Source organism: Trachinotus anak, unplaced genomic scaffold (genome assembly GCF_046630095.1).
Source record: "Trachinotus anak isolate AG129_WGS33_773 ecotype Australia unplaced genomic scaffold, CSIRO_AGI_Tana_v1 ptg000019l, whole genome shotgun sequence".
Lineage (NCBI taxonomy): Eukaryota > Metazoa > Chordata > Actinopteri > Carangiformes > Carangidae > Trachinotus > Trachinotus anak.
The window spans coordinates 24,938,187-24,956,463 of record NW_027273870.1 but is presented as its reverse complement, the minus strand read 5'-3'; the positions used below and the strand labels follow the sequence as shown (position 1 = coordinate 24,956,463).

The window sequence follows — 18,277 nt, the reverse complement described above, 5'->3', positions numbered from 1 at the left end:
CAGTGTGAGGCAGCATGTGTTTTAAAGCCAATTCAGTGACAGGTTAGGAATACAAACGGAGGACAATAAGACGCGCAAATGACAACAATAGCTACAGGCCTTCTTTGTATAGTGCCAAACTCAAGATTGTACATTAGTTCAAGCGTAAGGCTGTTGATATTCTATATTTTTCTTATTCAGTTCCCATGACCAAAACAATGAGCTAATCTTACTCAGGGCTGGATTAGCAGGCAAACTATAGTGGGACTCCACGTGTCTGTGAGGCAATTATTTATGAATTTGTTTGATTAAATGCACCACATTATAAAACCTTAGTGGGTTCTATAATGGTTTTATTATTATTTTTTGTTATGTTATTTGTGACTTGTTTTTCACGTCTTCAGATGTAATGAATGGGCCTTGTTCTAAGTAACACAGACAGAACATAGAAAAGTACTTAGAGACTAACACATTGTTATTTTCAATCTTTTTATGAAATTTGTTAAAAACAAGAAAAATATAGAAATATAGACACTATTATGTCAGACAACAACTATAAATTACCCTCTCTTTGACATTAGAAAGCCACAAAATATTATATTTGCTTCACACTTACACAGGTTTTGCCTTTCTAGCTCTATACAGTGAAATACAGTATATACATTCTTTTGAAATAACCTGAGCTGTAGACATCTCTCTAGGCTCTGAAACCTAATTTTAACCACATGATTAACCATAAGGTATATGTTAAACGTGAGAAACAGAGACTTGTGGTGGGGGTTAGGCTAAATCCATATATGCCTAACAGTTAACCAAAGCTTCAAACACAACAGTTGGGTTTAGTGACTTGTTCTATTTAGTACTTAGGTAACACAGGTTGAAACTTGACTGAAGATCTTTTTTTATCATATTATTTTGGGCATTTTATCTCATCAGTTAGTGTCCGTAGAGAGAAGAGAGAGATGTAACAACAGTCTCTTGCCAGAGTCAAATGGGTTGTTGGAGTCGATGGTCGGCTCTCCAGACTGTCCATACACATTTCATGTTTTCCCGCAGTCTTACTCTGTAATGGGCACAGCAACGTGTGTGTGCAAACGGAAAACGTCCTTCAGATTGTACTGTCCCATTCGGTTGTGTTTGTAGTACTTGAGGACTGCTATTATTATGATGGCAAAAAACAGAAGCACACCCGCTACTGCTGCAGCTACAATGTATGGGATGTAGTTGGCTGCGGAGAATAGGTAAAGAAAAACAGAAGAGAGAATATTAGACGCGATGACCAACATCAAAAATACCAAAAGAGTCACAGTGAACTTCCTTCTTTTATCTTGCATGAGTTAAAGCCAGTTCACAAAAGCTGTGAGAAAGCAGATCTGACAGCATTGCTGTGGTTTTTTTTCCCCCAGTGACTCGCTTTCCACTAACAAACATTAACTCTGACGACTGGACAAGACAACACTTAAAACTCACTTTTGACAGTCACGGTATACATCACAGTGCTCTTCCCCACTCCGTTGGTGACATCACAGATGTACTGCCCTCCATGCTCAAAGCCTACAGATTCGATAGTGAGAACGCTGCTGTCCATGGGGGGAAAAACAGCTGGCAGGACTCTCCAGGTGTGTAAGGGGCTGGGGTTTCCTTCAGCCTTGCAGCTCAGTTGTAGACGGCCCCCTTCTGTGATGGTGATTGGATCTGGATCTGAGGGCCCCTCTAGCTGAGGCTTATCTGTGTGTTAATCAACAGAGGGAGAAATACAACACGTCATTACAGCAACATGGAAACAATTTTAGAAAATTAAACATGTTATCCATTCACACAGTGCATTGTAAAAGAACACTGGGGGAAAGTACCAAATTTCCTTCATCACAGAAGTTTCCGTAACATTGTGTTGTACTTCACTTTCAGTTTCTCCTACTACATACTGTTACTCCACTAGATTTCAGAGGAAAATATTTAACTTTTTAATGTCCTACCTTTATTTAACAGCTTTAGTTAAAAGGTATGGCGCAGATCGATGTTTTATATACAGAACATATGATCTGTATTAGATACTATAACAAACTGGGAGTAAAATGGGGAGTACTGCACGACATGTAATTAAACTAGTAGTTTAACTACAATTTGCACCATCTTACTGGTAGTTCAGCTACATTCAAATATGCATAGTGCTTAAATTACTGCTGAAATTACTGCTTAAAGTACTTAAATTTTGGGCCATAAAAAGAAATGAATGATTTTTTAAAATTTTTTTACCGTTGCTTCTCTACTGCAATTGAATCTTCGTTCACCAATTCTGCCCCCTCTCATTCTTTATCCTGACCTGCCGTTGCTCAGTGGTCACATAGCTACAACGTCATCATGGATAAACCTAAGAAATCTCAGCCTGAAGATGAATCACCATGGCAATTTGAAGTTGTTATTGTCTATGAAACCAAAGCTGGTGTTTTTTGCACTTTCCCATGAATACAGGAGTATTTTAGTTTTTTGACTTATGTATGAACTGTAAACAAGAAGCCACTTTCTGCAATGGACTCAAGTGGTATTTTTTGTTGGCATGTAACTTTCTAGTATTATATTTTGTTATAATTTCATATCACATGAACATTATCACTTTGAGTTTCTTTATTACAAAGTAGTTTGAACTACCTTTTCTTAGTAGCTTTAGTTAATCAAACCATTTTTTCCTTTGCTGTAGTCCAGCTTCTCCTAGTGTAAAGTCATCTGTGGCTTGTCAAGTTATGTTTTTAAAGTAGTTCCCCCAACACTGTCAGGAGTTACTGTTATGAGTCTCACTGTGTTCAGAGCTATCAGTTCAGTCATCTTAGTACAGTGGTGCTTTGCGCTAAATGCTAACATCAGAATGCTAGTATGCTGATATTAGCACTAAACACAACACACAGCTCAGGCTGATGGGAATGTCAGTGATTAGCGACTAATGTTGACCTCATGATACTGCTAGATGGGACATCTATGGATAACCAAAGTGATTACAATTCCTCCTGAGGGCGACATGAATGCCAAATTTCATGGCAATCCATCCAGTTGTGTTCAACCTTTCTGTGGCATTAAAGGAAAGTCAGGGTCAGTAGGCTCCATCCTCTGGGGACCACGAATGTCTGTACAAAATTCCATAGTGATCCATCCAGTTGTTGTTGAGATATTTCAGAACCAAAGTGAGCGACAGCACAGTCCTGCAGTGTTGTGTTGTGTCTGACCGCCTGACAAATCTGGGATACAAGCCAATATTTACTATAGTATCCTATTAACTCGACTTTTGGCCTCCACAAATTCCTGAGAGGAAATACCTGACTTTGTCTGCTGTTTACCTACTGAGCACAGTGGATTATTAAAGCTTTTTCACTGCTAAAAGCAGCCTGCTGCCACCAAAAAAGACTCTACTGAGAGTGGTGTGCGTGAACCATACTAGTAAAGTTGTGGGCCAGAAAACCAAAACAACCCGCAATGAAATGAAAGATGCTGTAAAAGGCTGTAAAGATGAGGGGAACTGCAGAGCCAGGAGATAATTATTACACTACAAGAGACCCATTTCACTTACCAGTAATCATGTGATCTATTGCCAATATAAACTATTGATTAGAGCAGCATTAAGAAACAGATAAAAATATGTCTTCCATAACTCCAAAAGAAGCCAAATGACAACCAAAGAGAGCCGTTGAAATAGTCGTGTGATTTGTCAGACTCACAATACACAGTGGCAGTGGCTCTGTCTGACATCACCAGAGGGTGCTGTGGTCCTTCAGGTCCCAGTTGCAGTTTGGCTTCACACCAGAACTGGACTCCATCATCCTCTTTACCGGGGATAATGTCCATAGAGAAGGTCTCAGTCACTGGTGTCTTCTTTGTGTTGTTGGACTGTAGTTGACCCAGTGCTGTTCGTCCTCTGTAGAAGGTCACAATGAGGTTCTCAATGGGAGCAACATCCTGTACTTCACACCGCAGAGTGTAGTGTTTGCCCACAAGTATCGGCCCAGTGTGATTAACAAAGCTGATGGACACATGGTCTGGAAGCTCTGTGGAGACAGAGAAGAAGAGACAAGCTGAGAGACAGACACACAAAGCACGCCAGAGGTTGTTACGAACAACTGAGAGAGTATAAATCCCATTAACTGTATATTTGAAAGAACAAATAAAAATAAAAGCACACCATCACTGGCATTGTAAGTTGAAGTATTTTGTTTAGCATTAAGTTAACTTACTGTAAACAGTTAGGGGCAGGTTGCTGCAACACTGGGTACCATTAGCATCATCATAATAGCACATGACAGTTGTGTCCCATTCAGTCATGCTTTCAACCCTCCATAAAACTGTAGTTCCGTTTTTCGTGATGTCTCCCAGAGCTTTTTCCAAGTCAAAAACACTGTCTGCGCAAGACGGGCATACGGAGCACAGGGCAGAGGTTGGGTCACCATACTTCACTACCAGCCGGGATGGAGTGAACACAGGTTCATCTGCACAGTGTTCTGTAAGAAAGACATTAAAAAGATGCGATGTGATTAAAAGGCTGTGATTTCAGACGGTTTAATGTAGAGTTAGCAGCCTCATACTCTATGAAAGCATGTTAAACATTCAAGAACTCAACAGTGAATTCGTGCTACGCACTGCATCTTATAACAGTGTTCCTGTTTGTTCATCCAATGTATCCTGAATAGAAACACTCAACAAAATATACTTTCATTTTACATTATGTTGACGTGTTTTTTTTTTTCTAATCATTTTGCTTACTTCAAATCAATCAATAAGGTTATAGGTTATAGTCTGTGAGTATTTTCACTGACTGTTACACCATCAGCTTTTAGAACCCACTGTACTAAACTAGCTTTGGGTTAGTGATATAAAGATACTGCTATCTTGATCTACACTGTGCATTACTACACAAACTATAGGCTATATCAGCACTATAAAGGACACTATAAAGGACACTATAAAGGCTATAGGTCACCACAACCACACAGTGTGCCACATGGTAAGGAAAAACAACAAATCTTAATGATGAAAGAAAACGATAAGATGAGATGTTTAAAGTCACAGGCTCCAATATTCACTCTATCTGGTCGAATACAAGCGTTGAGGACATTAAACACAACAACTGAACTGAAAACCAAGCTGTGGCGGCAGATGAGCGCACTTAAGGCGTCGCCCAGACGCAAAATCTCACACCGCAAAACTTACCGCAACCGGAGGCACGGGAGTCCCGCAGAAACCCCGTAAGAGAAACAACCGCAAGCATATAACAGAAAAACATTGTTTCCCGTCTCAGAGCTGCCCGGAGGTCAAAGCGTGTGAGCCCAGGCACGGCCGGAGAGCGTCTGATACTGAAAGCAAAAGCCTCCGCTGGTCCTCGACCGGAGCAGAAGCTCTGACTCAAGTGAATTTCCAACCGTACGTCACCGTTAGAGAGAAATTACCGGGAAATCCCGCAACAAAAACCGAGCTGAAGGGGATTCCTTTTGTTGCGGGACAGCTAAGATGAAACTTTACTTTAAGACCCCGTGTTCAGTAGAGTGATGATATGAAGATGAATCACCGCTTAAACACCCCCCTGCTCACACTTACATTGATATAAACAGGTAGGCTTCAAGTCAGCTGTTTGGGTGTGAAGGTGTTGGTGAACTGTCCCATCTCAAAAGATCTTGTCATTTTCACTACCCTCAGTGCTGCCAGTAAGATGCACCATATGCAGATTTATGTGTTTTCTGTGAAATGATCTTTATTATAATAAAGGGTAAAAGATCGGAATGTGGGGGATGCACGACTCTGATCTGGCAACCCTCCACTCTTTAGGAGCTCGCAGTGGCAGAGTTAGTGAGATGTGAGGATTTATAGTTTAAAAGTTTTCAAATGTCACAGACTTGAAAACAAAATTTACATCCCTTGATATTATATTTAGATTTCAGTGGTTAAGTTGAGCTCATCTAGTAAGAATGTTCTGTAATCAACCCAAACATGTGTCTGAGTTCTTGCTGAATATGAGCCATCAAGAGACAGACATTGTTTGTGAAGGAAATTAGCCACAGCTTGTTCATGGACAGGTAAGCTGCAGCCTCTCAGGTGAGCTCTGACGTGGGAGCTCTTCACATGAGTTCAGGAGCTGATCGCAAGTTTTCCTGATGTAATTTCAAGTAGCGCACAACCTGCATGATTTTACACATTGCATTTTCTTGTTACACACATGTGCATATGAATGAAAAGTGCACATATTAAATGCCCCTGCCACAGATAAAACTAATGTAAATTCCCAGAGTGTGTAGCTTTGCACAACTCCAACCTGAAAAAAAAAAAAACACCTGTGTGGAAGTGCAATACATAAGTCAGTTTTGTGTGTTAAATCAAAGTAACTGTGCCAAATAAATGTATTCAAGCAGAAAGGACGGTGTTTCCCTCCCCAGAATGTATTGGTGTTAAATTTACCCAAGTTAAGTTCAAGCGCCTCAAAATTGTATTTGATTAAATGTATTTATGTTTTTTTTTTTATCACCAGTGTAGTCTACACACTACAGCTGAAAGTTTAGGCTGGCATGTTTTTTGGTTGCCATAGTGATGGATTTGTAGTGGTCTGGCAGCAGACTTCCCTTATCTCCTTCCTGAGATTCCTGTTTCCTACCCCTCATGACAGGAAAGAGACAAGAAGATACAACTTTAAAATCGGAGAGAGGAATAACTGTTCACCTCTATTCCGTCTCTCTATCTTTATTCCTTCCCTTCATACCCCAGATATTACTTCCAACTGTTTTCTTATGTATTCTTAATCACAGCCAGGTTATTTTGAGTCTAAGATGACACCCACTCTGGCCCCCTCCCCCACTCCAGCATGTAGCCAGAGCAAGCAGGAGTACATATTGGAAGCCCAGATATTTTAATGGCACTTGGTGTGAGGAATCTGACTTCCAGGCAGTGTTCATCATTTGCTTGCTGTGAATATGTTTTACTTTTGTATGATTTATACATTGGCAGGAAAAGGTAGCCCTTTCATTTTACCATTATTTTGCTGATAATCTTGAAATGAAAGTAAAGGCCTCTAAAGGCGAGATACCAGTGTTTATGGATATCTTTAGATACAAATGAACTCTAGAGGTTTTTGGTGGTACACAGAGAACAGAAGTGAAACACTGACGTAATTACCCAAAGATTTTAGGAAGTTGCCTTCGAATGACATTTCAGTCTTGGGGGTGGGGGTATTTCATAGGAAGTCTCGCCAAACTTCATGCTCTGAATTGGACAGGAAGTCAGCATGCCCTTCAAATGGACAGCTATATATAAATTCATCATGTGTCACAGTGAGGTCAGTGTATTGTCTGAAGTCATGTGGTTTAGTCACAAGTGTTACGTTACAAACTCTCATAATCAAAATGATGAAATCTAAAGGGAATATATGGCAATTTTTAACCATGTCACAGCACCATCACCATCAGCCCGCCTCCCCATGTTGACCCACTCAGTTGTATTTGAACTGGGAGCACGTTGAACTTAACTTCACATCTTAACAGGTCAATTCTGAAGTTCTTCATTCTCTCTGCGTCTCCCTTCTCAAGTCCTCAAAGTTTCTCTCTGTTTTTTTTTTTTTTTTTTACAGCCTCTGTACTTTGTGTATCCTTTTTAGACTCTTTTAGATTGTTGTTTAGCTATTTAATTATGAATTTATGAACTGAACTGTGATGTACAAACTCTTCACTAGCCAGTCCTGACAGATCTCTGTCCTTGTCTGTAGCACATTCTCCTTTGCATTTCCCTGTACATTTGCACATTTGCACTGGTAAATGCACAAAATGTTATTGTTTATTGTTATGGTTGTTTATGCATATATAGTATTTTTGAATTCACCCTATATTTTTCTTACCTTGAATTCTCGTTTTTCACATGAAACTTTTACATGGATTTATTACTCAAAAGGGGCCAGTGGGCAGAAACCACAAAGAAAATGACTAAAAATAGATTCAAAATGAGTACACAACAAAACAAAAAACAAAAAGCACAAAGATATGGAAAAAAATGACTCAACCATAGATGCAAAACAACCAGAATGACTACAAGAGATGTGAAACGAGATGCAAAATCACCAGAATTAGGTGCAAAGTGGCTAAAAAACACAAAAAGACTAAATATAGATGCAAAACAACCACAAAGCATTGCGGTGTTCTGTGGCTCCAACAGTCTGGATGTCTTACTCCTACGCAGGAGGTGTTGGGGGGGCTTTGACCTCAACCTGAACAACCCTATAGGTTGTTTTTTTCAACCACTAAACTTTGAATCTTGAATCATCATGTCTTATTAATCACTGTGCAACCTGCCCATGCTGCATTTTCCACTGGATTCACATGTGTGAGAAAAAAAGACCCAAAAGACACAGTGGCAGACAGCACTGCAGACCTGCTGGTTGGAGCAGAAAACATTAAAGCTGAGTTTACAAATACCACAAAACTTTGTCTGTCAAGTGAAAGCAATGATGTGAATAATGTGCTTATTGATATAATTTGATATGAATTGATAAAATAATAATAATATTACTAAAAATAAAGGAAGTTCCTTTGTGCAGCCATGCCAAAAAACTGTTTATGTTCTGACCTGGGAGTGGTTCAGCTGTTCAATGAGATGAAATGGGCTTGGAGAATTATGTAACATCCCACTAGTTATGCTTTCATTGTGATCTCAGCTCAAGAGTTCAAGAATTAAAGATTCATTTGAATGTTCAACTTTTATTACTATTGACTGGTGCACATGAACATGAATAGTGAATATATTGTATTTCACTGAATAAAACACAAACATGATGTATTCACATGTTATAGTAAAACAAATGAAATGACAAACTACTTACTGACTGCTTCTATAACTTGAAATATGGCCTAACAATGTTCTGAGAGATTTCTGGGAATAAAATTGAGTTGGAAAAAGTATGAGTACTTTATTAGACTGGGAATCAAACCTCAATACACTCTGAGTACCAACTGAAATATTGAAAACATATAATTCTTAGTCGGATTTTTTGATAATTTTACTTTTAACTTTTATTAAGCAAAATTCCTTATTTAACACTTTTTAAGTTTGGAAAAACAAGTTTACATTCCCTAAAATATGACACTGTGCAGCATCAATATCCAGTCCTCTCCCTTTATTTGATTTGATTGATTATTATTTTTTGTAAGCCTAAAAGTAGTCAGATTTTAGTGGAGTACTGCTACCTCTAGTGGCACAACTACTATTTGTTAAAATAACTCTGGAAAACACCCACTATGTGAAAGTTCACACATCGTAAATGCCCCGCTCATTTCTTAAACCATAAAATTCCCAGAAAAACAAAAAAAAAAAAAAAAAAAAATACAAATGACTTGACCTTATTGCCCTCAATGGTAGCTACAGCCCTGGTTCTGGTTAGGCATATTGTATATAGGTGGCGAGGCAGAAATGATCATTTTAAACACTGCTCACTTTGTGGATTACAGTCTAGCAGCCCCTAGTGGTGAAAGGTCAGTATTGCAAAGTTAAAGTAAGTTCTTCACCACAACAGGCTGCGTTCTCAGGCTTCTGGAGAACTGATTTCCATTGTGTCATTTTGAAAATATTCAAACAATCTGAACTTAAAAAATGTCCATTTAAACATAACTACATTACACTGAGTAGCCAAAAAAAAACCTCAGTTAAACCTAAATTGGAAGATGAAGAAGTGGATGATGATGACGATGATGATGATAACCCTAACCCAAAACAATAGTCTCCACATTGATGCTGACACAACAGATATACTGTCCTTCATCCCTAAAAGCAACAGAGCTGATAGTGAAAGCGCTGCTATATTAGGTGGAGCGGCGAGCTGGGAGAGTCCTGCTGTAGGAGCAGCTGGGATTTACCAGAGTGGAGCAGCTCAATTGTAAACAGCGTCCTGCCGTGATGGTGATTGGATGTAGAATTGCTGGATGATCAAACTGAGGCTTATCTGTGTATTAATTGAGGAGAAATTCAATAATTGCTATTAAAGCAAAAGACAAATTAGTGAACAAGTGGTTGATTAATGTCGGTGTACACTGTAAAAGAGAAAAACAGGATGTAGCCACTGTTTGAAAGTTTCCCTGAGAACTGTTATATGCTTGTTTTTGTCAAATTGTAACCTGTAACATTGGAAGGTGTTTTGTACGTGGCCCAGTGCATGATTTTTAATCAGCAGGTGTGCTGGTTGTATGACGGGGTATTATTTATTAACAGTATTATTCACTATAAACATATATTTCATCTCTATATGGCAAATTTATGCACAATGGTACTTTAGGTTTAAATGCACGCCACATTAACACCCTTATTTACTGCATAATTTTTCTGTTCAGCAATGTAGGACAGATGTTTCTTCTTTCCTAAGCTAATTTCCACACAATGGTGTCACATTTCCTTCCCACTGATGTGTACAACTCCAGGTAAGGTGTAGAACCACTGATATTATGTCTTTGCATGGGTTTGGCAAAGAAAGAATCCATCCAGCTCTGTGACTGGCAGCATACAGCTCTGAAATATAGTGGGGTGGAAGTATGAAGTAGGATTAACTGGAAATTATCAAGCAAATTCTTGAGTACAAGTACCTCCAAATTTCACTTAAGTAGTGTACTTAAAGTAAATGTACTTTTTACACCACTGTTAATACACACTGAGCCTTCAGCATACAAAGATTTTAATATTGTGCAATGTCCCGGGTTACCCTGGTAAAACTCCTGAATTCCTGAGTGAATACTAAGGGTTTGACTATTATATAAGCAAATATTAAAAAAGATAAAAGATAAACTAAACCACCACACAAAAGACTGTTAAAATGAAATAATAAAATCTACAGCTACAACTAATCCTCCACTGCTCGGGACTGACCACCAAATTAGATAATACATGTCATTTTATATTAGGAATGAAATGACAGGCCAACAGTGGAAATGAAAGGATGCGCTACCAGCCAGCTAACATTAGTTCACTTAACTGTAACTCACGGACTTAAGGACTTAAGTATAAAGGGATACAGGCCTTTATCAGAAAACAAAAAGCAGGGGTGAATCCAAAGCCAAGTGGTCGGGGTGTATACCACATGGGTGGGATCGCTCTGAGCTCTGAGCAGCGTGTCCCCGGTCCTTCTCTCTGTCCTGTTAAATAAAGGCACAAAATGGCCAAAAAAAATAACTTAAAAAGAAAAACAAACACTGACCTGTTTGATATGTGCAAGGAGAATTATGATTGGAGTGTGTTTTTGTCATGTGCTGGTTTTATTTCTGTGGGGAAATCATCTGTTTGGAAATGTTTACTTGTGTCAGAGCCAAGACAGTTTTGGCAGGGGCATTTGTCTTGGGTGGGTCACATCCACCTGTTTGTTTGTTTTTTGATGGGGTCACTGATGTCAAAGTGATTATTTTCAAATCCTACACTCGAATGTTACAACATAACATACAGGTGACACAATCACAGCAACAACATAACATTTTATTGAACTTTTAAAACAGCATTTTAATCCATGACAAAGGTGTGGCTAAAGGTGTGTTCACCATTGTTGTCCAGACTAAACCATCTCATGAACTATTAAATGGATCTCCATCAGGTTTAGTACAGACATTCATGATCCCCAGAGGATGAATCCTAATAACTTTGGTTAGGAAAAATCTTCACCCATTTTGTGAAATATATCAATATATACTGAGATTGGCACAAAACGTTGTACAAACATTTATTCCCAACAAGAATGATTAAACACTGCTCACTTATGAGATAATGCCATACTGGTTACATATGAGTACTGTGAAAAGTAAGCACTCTTACAACAAGCTGCCATCTATGTATATGTGGAGAACTGACTGCATTGATATCAGATGTGAACTATATACAGTTGAAGTCAGGAATTTACATATGTCATAGACAAAGACATTTAAACTCAGTTTTGCACAATTCCTGACATTTAATCCTCATACACATTACCTGTCATTCGTAGGTTAGGATCACAGTGGAGAGAATTCTTTATTTCAGCTTTTATTTCTGTCATCACATTCCCAGTGGGTGAGAAATTTACATACACTTTGTTAGTATTTGGTAGCATTGCCTTTAAGTTGTTGAACTTGGGTAAAACATTTCAGGTGGCCTTCCACAAGCTTCTCACAGTAAGTTGCTGAATCGTGGTTCATTCCTCCTGAAACTGAGTCAGGTTTGTAGCTTTGGAGCTTCTCGCTCACACGTGCCTTTTCAGTTCTGCCCACTAATTTTCAGTTGGGTTGAGGTCAGAGCTTTGTGATGGCCACTGCGATACCCTGACTTTGTTTTCTTTAGGCCACTATGCTTCGGAAGTATGCTTGGGGCCATTGTTCATTTGAAAGACCCATTTGCGACCAAGCTTTGACTTCCTGGCTGATGTCTTGAGATGTTGGTCCAATATATCCACATCATTTTCTTTCCTCATAATGTCATCTGTTTTGTGAATTTCCTCCAGCATCTCCACGCTGTTGTTCTGGGATTGATTTGCCAAGTGTTTTAAAGGCAGAGTTAACTTAGTGAAGGTAAACCTCTGACCCACTGAAATTATGAGTACAGTGAAATAAAAGAAAAATAATCTGTCTGGAAACAATTGCTGGAAAAACATATTGTGTCGTGCACAAAAACAGTCGCCCTTCCCATCTTGCCTTTGTAGCCTTAGAAGCCTTTGACTACATGTAACAAAAGCATAAAAGACAATATAAACGTGTGAATCCGTGTGCTGCTGGTACTGCTTTTCATTGTGGTTGTTGTCTCTGTAGTTGTTGTAGCTGGGGTCCGCTCCAAACCTACGGACAAATACACAGTTGACATGTGATTGATCGACATAAATGAAGGACTGACATCAACCACGTTTCCTCTTTTTGTGATTGGTTGGTTGTATCAACCACCACTGATGGAAGGTCTTCACATTATCATATTTACATGCATGTTGTTGGTAAAACAAATACGGAGCCCCAAAACCGACAATAGGCATTAAAAGGTTATCAGTGATGTAAGTGTATAATTTGTACAATGTACTGTAAGTTAGACAATTAATTCATTCATTTATTTTACCATTAACTTGGTAAATGAAGTTATCATCTTCCCTACCTCAAATCAGTTGACAAAATAAATTAAACTTAATTTTACTCTTATATTTATCATTTACAAGGTCCTTTTTTTTTCAACCCTTTAGTTTCTCTTCCCCCCCCCTTTTTTTTGCAAACATTTCAGCATTTTCTTCTCATTTTCCTCCTCACCACATTTCAAACATCCTCGCCATAGACGTACACAGACTCACAGAAAATTTGAAATGTGTGAAGACAGAAATGAACATGGTAAAACCAAAACAAAAAAGAAAAAGGAAACCTACGCAGGTGAAAAATAAAATGAGACAGTGAGGGAGTCAAATCAGAGGTTTGGTAAAGCAAGAAGAAATAGAGTGTCTGAACTCACGTTTGACAACCACGTTAAACGTGACATTGATTCTCCCCAGATCATTGCTGGCAAGACAGGTGTACTGCCCTTCTTCCTTGGAAGTTACAGAGTGGATAACCAGAGGGTTGCTATTAGAGTGGGGGCGGCTAGCTGACGGGAGCGTCCAGGTGTACGAGGGGCTGGGGTTTCCAACAGCCGAGCAGTTCAGCGATAGAGACTCTCCTTCTGTGATGGAGATCGGATCTGGATGTGACAACCCCCCTTTCTGAGGCTTATCTGTGTGTTGATTGAGGAGGAAGGAGAAGAGACAGAGAGAAACACAGCATTGTCATTAAAGCCCAAAGCAAACCAGTACAACAGTTGAGTATGAAGACATGTGTCTCACATGGCATTAAAAGAATAGTTTGATAGTTTTTGGAAAGAAAGTGAATAAGTGCGTGACACCACTCACATAATTTCACGCCACTGTTTCCAGTCTTTATGCTAAGCTAACCTAAGTGGCTCCTGGCTGTAGCTCCATATTTACCACACAGACATGAGTGGGATCAATCTCCTCTCAGCAAGAATGCAAATAAGTGTTGAATTATTCCTTTAAAATGGGTATACACTGTAAAAGACAACAACAGGGACGACCAAATATCAACTGTCTTGAAAGCTGTGTAAACACATGCATTGTGTTATGTGCTTGTTTTCTTCATGATATCTGTGAGCCTTAAAAAAGTCTTAAAATGCAATAAATTTAAGAAGGTTTCTAAGATTTTTAGTCTGTTAATCCATCAATTTTATGCCTCCTATCTAGGCCCACATCACAGTAATTCATTAAATTTAGTAGGAATTATTATTATATACAGCACTGTCGATAAATTCATGTACTTCATAACTAATAGTAAACTTCTATTCTTCCCGTTGGTTTTTATTCTTTGACAAGACATTAAATTGCATTGTCTGTGGGATTAAACAGTCTTGAATTTCATTTGGTGAAGGCTGCAGAAGCCCTGTTTTTTTGTTGTCAGACTCACAATACACAGTGGCAGTGGCTCTGTCTGACATCACCAGAGGGTGCTGTGGTCCTTCAGGTCCCAGTTGCAGTTTGGCTTCACACCAGTACTGGACTCCATCATCCTCTTTACCGGGGATAATGTCCATAGAGAAGGTCTCAGTCACTGGTGTCTTCTTTGTGTTGTTGGACTGTAGTTGACCCAGTGCTGTTCGTCCTCTGTAGAAGGTCACAATGAGGTTCTCAATGGGAGCAACATCCTGTACTTCACACCGCAGAGTGTAGTGATGACCCTCAAACATCGGCCCAGTGTGATTAACAAAGCTGATGGACACATGGTCTGGAGGCTCTGTGGAGGCAGAGAAGAAGAGACAGACATACACACAATAAGATAAAGGCTGACAACAGCTGACAACATAAGAGAACTTTAACTAAATACCAAAGATGCTTTATTATTCATTTTGGTTATAAATGATTACATCCTCACTAGCAACAAAATTTTGTTCAACATTAAGTTAACTTACTGTAAACAGTTAGGGGCAGGTTGCTGCAACACTGGGTACCATTAGCATCATCATAATAGCACATGACAATTGTGTCCCATTCAGTCATGCTTTCAACCCTCCATAAAACTGTAGTTCCGTTTTTCGTGATGTCTCCCAGAGCTTTTTCCAAGTCAAAAACACTGTCTGCGCAAGACGGGCATACGGAGCACAGGGCAGAGGTTGGGTCACCATACTTCACTACCAGCCGGGATGGAGTGAACACAGGTTCATCTGCACAGTGTTCTGTAAGAAAGACATTAAAGGCTGTGATCAGTGTATCTGACTATTAAAACATATAAAATTGTAATTCCACAGTTATGAGGTATATTTCTTATATCGTAACTATGTTTGAACAATTTTAGATATATTTTTGCGAGGCAAAGATGCCAGGCAAATTGACAGAATAAGAACAAAAAAAAAAAAAAAAAAAGCAGTTATCCTACTTTAATTATATTAGGTAATAAAAAACAGTTGTGTATAGTGCACCTCACATTAAAAAGTATCCACATTCTAATTTTACATGATGTAATTATGCTATATATTTTAATTCATCCCAGATATTTGCTTGTCTCTGATCAATTAATCAGTTAATCCATTTATTTATTCTTTCAATTAATCACTTAGTTACAAATTTAATAGACAAGATGCTGAAAACCCAGTATGTACTGAATATGCAGTAATTAGTAACCAATTTCCTACTACTAAAATAATAATAATAATAATAATAATAATAACTTTCTTTACAAGAATCAAATTAGTGTTTAAGAAAAATCCTGAGGGATTTATACAGCAAATAGCCTGATGACAATAAAACCCTTTCTGAAGTTGAATTTCAGATGGAAAACTCTTGACTTACCACAACTGGAGACATGGAAGTCACACAGAGTACTCATCCAAGAAACCACCAAAAGAACGAAAAACATTGTTCCCACTTATTCTCTTAACGCAGACCATAAAAATCAATGAACACAAAACCCAAAGGTGGTCAGAGAGTGAATGCGCTACACGGGTTCACTCCCTGCATTTAAGTCCTCTATTGTAGCAGAACAATGTTGGCACAGCAGCCTCTCTCACAACACATATCTGCTTTCGATCACAAAGTTGAAAATCTGTGAAAGTGAAAGTTTAGTTGCTGATCAGGAAGCTACTTTTGGGAGTGGCCTAAACACCCCTTCAATCTTCAATATATATTGACTATACAATCATACAGGGCTAAGGAAACAGGCAGAAATTCAAAGTGAAGAGGCTGAAAGCAGAGAACTTCAGTATTTTTCTTTAAAAATGACTCATATAATAATTAATGATTAATAGTCCCTGCAGCTCTAGCAGTAAGACTCTAATGGAAAATAGTTTGCATGAAACCTCCAGATTATCCAGTAGGAGTCCTATGATTTTTAAATTTTACGTACAACAAACAAAACACTATTCACCTCCACTGTAGTCTATTGGGGTTAAAAGACTCATGAAGCCCAATGTTTTCCTGCTTGAAATAAATTTAAGTTGTTTGCTGATATCTAGGTAATGTGTCTGTATTTGGGTAAATCCCAATGCTATGTATCTAATGAAATACAAAGATACACAGCCACAGACGACAGTTTTGTGTTGTCAAAACTGAAGCTTTGGTAGATTAAGGCTAGAAAGTAGAGGAAGTTCTGTCTTCAAGGATAATCTGAAAATAGATATCAATGCAGAAACAAGAATTCCTCAACTTCCTGCGGATGTTAATGTTTTCCTGACAGCCGCCCCTTTGATTACTAGGCAGAGCCACGTTCACCACTCTGCTCTCATTTACTCTTCACTGATCTTCAGTCAGGCCAAGTCTCTGCAACACTTTTCTACAACTCACAGTACTGTATTTCTCTATAACACTCAACACTTGATCCAGTTTTTGTCAACAGCAGTCCCAGTGCTGCAGTGTCTGTACAAGTAACTGTGTTTGCTTCAGATGGAGGCTTGCAGATTTGTCCCATATTGCTGGGATCCCCGAACCCATGTTTGGCCAACTTCAGCTCAATCAGCATTGCTTTTTAATTAGTTTGAGTGCTTATGGTTTTCATGCTGGGAGCAGTTGTGTCCAGCAGTTTGTAACTGCTCAGTAAGTAAATAAATAAATAGTATAATCGTTCTGTGAACAGAGAACTTGACATGTGATGGTGCCAGCTTGAAACTTCATTGTTTTTGTAATTTTCTGACATCCCTCTTCAGGGTGGGGTGGGGGTGGGGGGGGGTGGGGGGGGGGGTTATGGCACCGTGTTGTTCCTGGTGCCTTTTGTCTTTTCCTTCTCCTGTCTCCCCTTTAACTCGACCCAAGCTGTTCCTGATTAAGCCTCCACTAGATGCACCTGGTCAGTGAAGGAAGGTTTGGAGGCTCTGATGCTGGCATCAGGATCTGGGGGTCTAGCATGGGAACTGATGTTTTTGGTTGTTTTAGAACTGTCTTATTGGTCCGGTGTGGGTCAGTGGTGGCGTGTTGTGTGCCCCTTAGGGCCACTCAAGGGTGGGGCGTAACAAGGATTCAAAAATTAAAGTAAGATGCTGAGACAAAGAGAATCAAATGTAATCAAATAGATTTACTGTAAAATACAAGATAATACAGTAAACTGAGGCTGGGGCATGAACCCAGACACTGAACACAACTCAGACATACTCTGCCTTATATACCCTGTTGACCCCTCCTTATAGGGGGGTAGAAGATTACATTTTCCCTTTGCACCCAGACTTGGATTTATGCACATAAGACCTTTGAGTCTCGGGCCCTTTTTTTTTCCTGTTGTTCTGCTCGAGGGTCCACAGTTCCTCTGGCCCCCCCGTACTTCCCGCTAAACGCTTGTTGTATCTGGCACCGTGTTTCAGGCTCGGGCCACAGCTGTGGAAAACAAGCTAATGCAGACTGGTAAAAAAATCCACCACAACTCCTCCTGATGAGGAGGTTGTGTGTTGTGTGAGGGTGTTACTCCACTTATCGCTTGATGCCACAAAGATACACAAAAGACGAAAAGGAGCTGGGGTTTAAAACCATGGACGTTTTCTCCTTTTGCCCAGCTGCCCAGTTGCCCTGATACTCCGTTTGACCTCGTCTGATGTCATAGCTGAGGCTGAGATGTTAATACGTAATAAGTAGAATACATGTAGGAACAAAAGAAAACTCCACCACACAGTCCTTACACAGTACCCACTGCATTATTCTTACAATCTCTGTTCTGCACATTTTCTTATGTTGCCTCACCCACAAGGACTCCACATATGAGCAGAAATATTACAGGTTTTTTGAAATAAGTGTGAGAGCCACAAACAGAGGGCGACAACAAGATGGAAAAATAAATCACTTACAAAT

At 39.2% G+C, this 18,277-nt stretch overlaps 1 protein-coding gene across 1 annotated transcript; it reads right to left on the bottom strand.

The window, feature by feature from the left end:
• Positions 1–890: 890 nt before the first annotated feature.
• LOC139636083 (vascular cell adhesion protein 1-like) lies at positions 891–16,011 on the bottom strand. Its single transcript, XM_071503769.1, has 9 exons — positions 15,800–16,011; positions 14,923–15,186; positions 14,421–14,747; positions 13,420–13,677; positions 5,173–5,406; positions 4,200–4,463; positions 3,687–4,013; positions 1,450–1,707; positions 891–1,207 (listed from the first exon to the last, which is right to left on the bottom strand). The coding sequence occupies exons 1-9, from the start codon at positions 15,864–15,866 to the stop codon at positions 1,038–1,040; spliced, it is 2,169 nt and encodes a 722-aa protein (XP_071359870.1). The 5' UTR covers positions 15,867–16,011; the 3' UTR covers positions 891–1,037.
• Positions 16,012–18,277: the final 2,266 nt, after the last annotated feature.